Here is a 6,765-nt window from a genome sequence, read left to right as displayed (position 1 = left end):
AAAAATATAAATCTATATTGAGATTTAAATATTTGTGTATTAAAAAATGTACCAACAGATGTATGGATGTGAATATAGGTACCAGTCAATTTAGTAATGCCAAACATCTTTGATAATTCAAATAAGATGTTTGCAATAGTCATGATGAATGTCAAGGGAGAAATATTCTAATAAGTCATATACAGGACGAAAACATGAACAATCAGTCGACTTATGCAAGTTATGCAAGTGGATTGGGGGTATAAATGGAGAAATCTGGCTACCGCTAGCATATAGGGTAGGATTGGTATTTGTTGGGAAATAGTTTTACAGACTGTCATCGTATCTTGTCTGAAAATAAGACTCTTATTTTAATTTCGTGCGTCCGAAGCTCTTTCCTAGAACTAGCTTCATCAGGAACACTCAAACCCAAATATTTGAAAAACAAATAAATATTTGGAAACTTTAGGAGCTATATAATCAAAAGGAACTTAATGTGGTCCCTAACACTACAGGGAGATAACTCTGTAAAAATCAGCTAAACGTTTTTAATTAAGTTGTATTGTTAAGGAAATATTAAGCTTCTCTATGATCAAAATTAGTGTTTGTCAAACTGTTATATAACCAATGAAATTTTTCTGATAAAGTGGTTGGTTCAAATTTTTAGAAATTTTTATATTTTTGTCAAAGGGTCAAAGTAAACATTTTGTCAAAATTTTATGAAAATTAAACGAGCCAAATTAATCTTAATCAGGGTCTTTGGTACCACCTTAATAGGAAAAGCCAAATTCATTCCAGATCGACCTGAAATGTAGGAGTTGGCACCTTTAATTCCTAATACTTTTTAAATTTACCAACGCGAAATTTAAAAAAAAAATGTTATAAATCATGAAGCACTGACTATTAAGCTATTGCTACACTAAAGGAACAACAGTCAATCAGCAGTTGTGTCGATCCACTACTGAGGTGATGATACAAAAATAAGGAGATGTGGTATGATTGTCAATGAGTCAACTATCTACCAAAGTTCAAATGAAATGAATGTAAGCAATTATAGGCAACCGTACGGCCTTCAACAATGAGATAAAACCTATACCGTATAGCCGGTTATTAAAGGCCCCGATATGAAAAATATGAAACAAGAAAACTAACGGCTCATTCATAACAAAACAATTTACGAATAACAAATATGACAGACATGAACCAACGACAACTACAGAACTATAGGCTCCTGAATCGGGACAGGCATATAAAGAACGTGGTGGGGTTAAGCATGTTTGTTAGCGCTCAACCCTCCCCCATAACCTGTGTCAGTGGTGTAACAGCACAACATAAGAACAAACCATAAGAATCAGTTGAAAAAGGCTTAGCTCATCAGATCGGTACAAAGAAAAACATAAAACAAAAAATCATAGACAGGACGTGACAGGGTATATATTCATCCCTCATCCCTAAAAACAAAAAATATTAAAAAACATGAATCTAAGACTAAAATATCAATCAGTACACCATGGATTTAGTGTAAAGACGTCATTAACAGTCAGAGAAAAACATGACCTTGTGCAATGCCAAAAAAAAAGGTATCGACAGATTGTAGCACCGTGAAAGTACATGTGTGTAATATTTATTAATTTAGTATGGTATTAATTTACTGATAACAACAATATTTATACCAATAAAACAATATTCAAAGATTTAATTACAGTGTTGAATATGTAACCTTTTAGAATATTTAAAGGATTGATAAGTTTACCTCGAATCTAAATTTCCGGGCTCGGTTTACAACATCACCGAAATATTTAGGATGTGCTATTGTGTTTGAAATAACTTTTCTGCAGGTGCAACCAAGCTGGCAAAACCTAATAGTTGTATCTATGAATAAATTTAGTAAAAGTTTTAAGAAATTTGTGGTAATATAATCCCTGACTTAATAATTTACTAGTAATACATAGATTACATTCATTGAAATCCATAAACGTCACTACAGACACGAGCATAGCGAACGAGTTGGGATATATGAACACCGTAAGGGATCAAAGGATCACCACCGTCCAAAAAAGGAAAATTAAAAATAGGGAAAGAACAATCATCCCTTTTATAGTCTACCAGCAGTTTTTTCGTTCCACTTATGAACTAAGGATACACTCAGGGATTAACAATCAACCAGCAGTTGTATCGATTCACCCTCGAGCTGACGGTACACTCGGGGACTATCAGTCAAACATCAGTTGTATAGACCCAATGCTAGTAAACTTATTTCTTCGCCCTCGAAATAGAAATTTATTTTATTATTTTTCCAATTTTAGATTATCGTTTCATTAAAGTTTTAATAAGCTAAAATGTTATATAATTAGATTTTAGAAAATACAAATGCATTAAAAATGTATGTGATTAAGTTGTGATGGTTTTTGACATCAAAGGTTGGATATGGGGAGTTACAAGATTTCTAATTGGTTATTTTTCTAGTAAATATATGATAAAAATGGCAATCATTGTGTTGTATGTTTTCGTGAATTAGTCAGCCCACGTGGTATCCGGTTTATCAGATAACAGTTTGCCAGTTAACGTTGTGTAAAAATACTTATTTTCATTGGAAAAACCATCTAAAAGGCGTATAGAAATATGATTGATATAACAGTTTTCTTCCAATTTAGAAAAAAATAAGGTGAAACTATTTTCATATGCAGAAGAATATACAGATATAAACACACAGAAAAAAGACTTAAATTGATCTATTCAGGTATGTATGTAATGCTAGATAAGATGTCTTATTCCTTTATTATACATTACAAATAATTAAACAGTAATCAAAACGTGTTTTTTTATGTTTAATAAATGAGTGAATAAATAATGATAATATTCTTTTCTTCATGTGCAGTAAACAAACATGATATCAGGATATGAGATGTTAGATCTGAATTGATTATAAATTCAATTTAATATTTTGATTTCGTCGTACGCAACTTTCTGAATAAAAATGATTAAGACGACGGTAGGTACAAATGGAGCAAGAAGCGCACATTCGTCTTATGTAGATGTTCACCTCGGTGTGTTTGATGTATTGCAGAAATATGGTGATGAGGTATATTCAACCGTTGGTGTCAATCACATGTAGATTTATAATAATAAATCAAGGCAAAGTATTTTTATTCCCTCCTAATGACATTTATTTTTTCTAAATCTGAATTATCATTTCATGCCGTTTTTAATAAGCTTTAAAAAGTTAGGTTACGACTGCATTAAACATGTATGTAATCAAACTGTGATATTGATTGACATCAAGAGTGAGACATTTGAATTTATGAAATTTCTAAACCTCACTGAAATAGGCGTAATTTAGTTTTTTTTCCAGTAAATATATTATAAAAGTAGCAATCATTGCGTTGGCTATTTGCGTAAATGATTCACCCCCGACGTATAAGGCTGGTAAGAAATATGTGAATCGAATACATTAACCATAAACACATTTGATCTTATTGAGAGGTTTAAAGTAGAACAATTACGACCATAAACGCAGACATGTAAAACATTTGAACATGCAAAGCTACTTTAAAAAGTCATTTTCTATCAGACAAATATAAAACTGTATGGCATGCCGTTCTCGTCATAACTTTTATCCGTTATTTGAAAAAAAAATGCATTTTAAAACTCGAATTTCTTTAAAACCGACCGATTATTTATGCAGGGGATTGATCAATTATGGACAGTAAATTAGTGATTAGCTTGGGTAAAGTCTGGGTACAAATGGTCACCTATGATCCGATTTTTTGTCTCGGAATTTTCAACAATAGTTACTTTAAGGTAACTTTTGGTATTCATCGTTGAAGTCAGATGCGTAGCGAAACATACCAGATGTATGTAATTGTGATATATGCGCACAAATCTCAGTGTGTAATATTTAATCATCATTGTTTGTTTTCATTTCTAAATTCAGTTTGTAATTTTAATTCGCAGTATGCATTCTTTTAATTTTCTTTATCTTCGTGTGTTTTTTCTTTAATCCTAATCTATAATTTGTTTGTTGTAATTCTCAGTCTGCTTTGCAAAGATTTTCAATCCCAGTGGTTTTGTTTTATCTATAAATGACTAAAACATAGTTAGATGAAATACATTAACAGTTTGCTATAAAAAGTGCATTTATTCATCAATGGTGTTGCAATAAAAAAAATGAACCATTGGAATAACATTTCCGTTTTTTGTTTTTCAGAATGGCATGCAATTTTACAAAAGGAACGAATACAAGTTTGAGCGAAATAGAATACCAAGAATTTCTGGACAGCGACATCCCAGCTACAATATTCCTCATATTTCTATCGGTCGTAGGAACTGTTGGCAATATACACACGATATTAGTATATCTGTTATTACCGATCATGGCAAAATATTCCGTTCGAGTTTTTATCATTTGGCTTGCCTTTATCGATCTTACAGCATGTTTGTTTTGTATGCCTTTTGAGATTTTTGATATTCGATACCACTACACATTTTCATCTGACGGTGCTTGCAAATTCTTTCAATTTCTTAATCATATTGTTACAGGTGCCTCCAGCATATTATTGACTACAATTTCTATTGAAAGATATAAGACAATTGTCAAGAACTTGCCAATATTAATTGCTAATTTAAAAAGGTCAAATGTCATATCTGCTGTTCTGGTTGGATTATCCATGATATTGTCAATTCCAGTATTAATATTTTATGGTCTGAACGAAAAAGAAACAAATCTTTTTGGCCTAACCTGCAAGGATTGCAGGCTTCTCCTAAAGTATCAAAATATACGTCATACAGGAGTTTATTACAGTATAACATTACTTATAGGTTTAGTTTGCGTTGTCTTGTGCATCGTTTCATATGGAATAATATTGTGTAAAATTAATACTCGAAAAGAATGGAGGAAATCATTAGGAAAGAAACCAATTCCGTCTGGCAATTCAACTATGGATACTAGATCGGAAACCACCCAAGTAATCTCAACTATTCAAAATGGAGAGGTAAAAGTGAATCCAGTGCAAACTGAAATTCGTGACAGAGCAAATAGAAAGTCTACTAGTTCGTCACGCAATCTTCGAAATGCTATTCGACTAACTATAAGCCTCATGATAGCTACCGCCGTTTCTTACATAGGAAATTTGTTGTATGTTTTCACGAAAATGGTCCAAATGTTGAATCCTAAGATGTATCAAAACAGTATTAAACCAGTATCCGATATCCTCGTTCGCGGATATTTTATCAACAACGTATCCAATCCTATCGTATTTTCTCTTTTAGATAGAACTTTTCGCCAGGAATGCTGAAAATTGTATGAAAAAATATCTCGTCGTAATAAAGCTGGATAAGGATAAACCTTCTATCGAACAAAATATATTTAATATAGGTTATATGCGGACATTTTGTGTGACAGGATCGCGTGAAAAGGTATAATTTTACATGTAGATCAGTGATGTTGGACCTTGAACTACATGTTAACAATTCAAAACATACAGTTACGAATAAAAAAACAATGTGAGAGAGACTTTTAAACACCACAAGCAGACATCTCAATTTTTGTTTTTTTTTTGTTTTTATTAGTTTTTATTATTTATAACTTCCAATTTGCAACATAATATACACAAATAATAACAATATATAATATATAAATCTATTGATATTATCTAATCAAATACATCTTTTTATTAGGAAGCAATTTTTTGTTTCAAATATACAAATATAAGAGTAAAGATAAAGAGACATCTCAAATATTACCAGTCAGACTATTCAGACCAATTTACTTTCTTATACATGTTATACCTTTCCATTGCCAATAAAGGTGTCAAGTACGTTGTGTAATTATGTTTGATTTTTAAAATATATTATGATTCCGCATTCGTCACTTTAATGGTTTTTTCGAAGCATGCTCTCTTCTGAGCGCAGGTGGTTTTAGATTTTATCCGATGTCAGAACACATTTATGACTTTAAAACTGGTATTTGCTGTTTCACAGATAATAACGCAGCACATTCTTGGTTCAATAATCATGTGCTGTGTCAGGAGCATTATCGTCTTGCTTTGGACCATTATCCATCTAGCTAAAAAATCAAAAATCATGTAACTTTCGTACAAAGACAGACATTTGATAATTGCATGAATATTTGTTGTAGCTATGACATGATACTTATTTAATATTTTCCGGTTGGCATTCAGTAACCATAATAAAAAAATAAAATTAATGTTCAATCTGTATCGAGATTTTTATATTTTTGTACTAAAAATTGTACCAAAAAAGATGTATGGATGTGAATATATGTACCTGTTAATCGAAGTAATATCAAACAACTTTCTCGTGGTTGTTCAAATAAGATGTTTTCAATAGTCATATATATAGAAATATTTTAATGCATGCATGTACAGGATGAAAACATGAACAATAAGTCGACGTATGCAAACAATGCAAGTGGGAAGGTAGTATGAATGAAGAACTCTGACTGCTACTAGCATATTGAGTAGGATTGGTAATTGTTGGAAAATAGTTTGATAATGTGTCTCTTACAGACCGTCATGGTATATAAACTTTGTTTAATTGCTACCGTCCAAAGCTCTTTTCTGGATTTAACTTCATTGGGAATGCTCAAACTCAAACTATTGTTTATACGCATTGCTCTCGGCGCCGCTATAGTGTCGTAACCGTATTATGGTGTCACCTTCTTCGAGTTCGTCGTAAAGGTCGCCGATTTTAAAATGGCAGCCCTCTCCTCTCAAAGGGTCGTTTCATAAAAGCAGGAGAAATCAAGCAACGTTTTGATGTAAGAAT

At 31.8% G+C, this 6,765-nt stretch overlaps 1 protein-coding gene across 1 annotated transcript; it reads left to right on the top strand.

Moving 5' to 3' along the window:
• Positions 1-2,522: 2,522 nt before the first annotated feature.
• LOC127723823 (cholecystokinin receptor type A-like) lies at positions 2,523-5,796 on the top strand. The gene is made up of 2 exons (XM_052230550.1): positions 2,523-2,719; positions 4,187-5,796. The coding sequence occupies exon 2, from the start codon at positions 4,188-4,190 to the stop codon at positions 5,271-5,273; it is 1,086 nt and encodes a 361-aa protein (XP_052086510.1). The 5' UTR covers positions 2,523-2,719; position 4,187; the 3' UTR covers positions 5,274-5,796.
• Positions 5,797-6,765: the final 969 nt, after the last annotated feature.

This window comes from Mytilus californianus, unplaced genomic scaffold (genome assembly GCF_021869535.1).
Source record: "Mytilus californianus isolate M0D057914Y unplaced genomic scaffold, xbMytCali1.0.p SCAF_13, whole genome shotgun sequence".
Taxonomy (NCBI): Eukaryota; Metazoa; Mollusca; class Bivalvia; order Mytilida; family Mytilidae; genus Mytilus; species Mytilus californianus.
The sequence above is the reverse complement of the archived record's forward strand: the minus strand, read 5'-3'. Positions and strand labels throughout refer to the sequence as shown.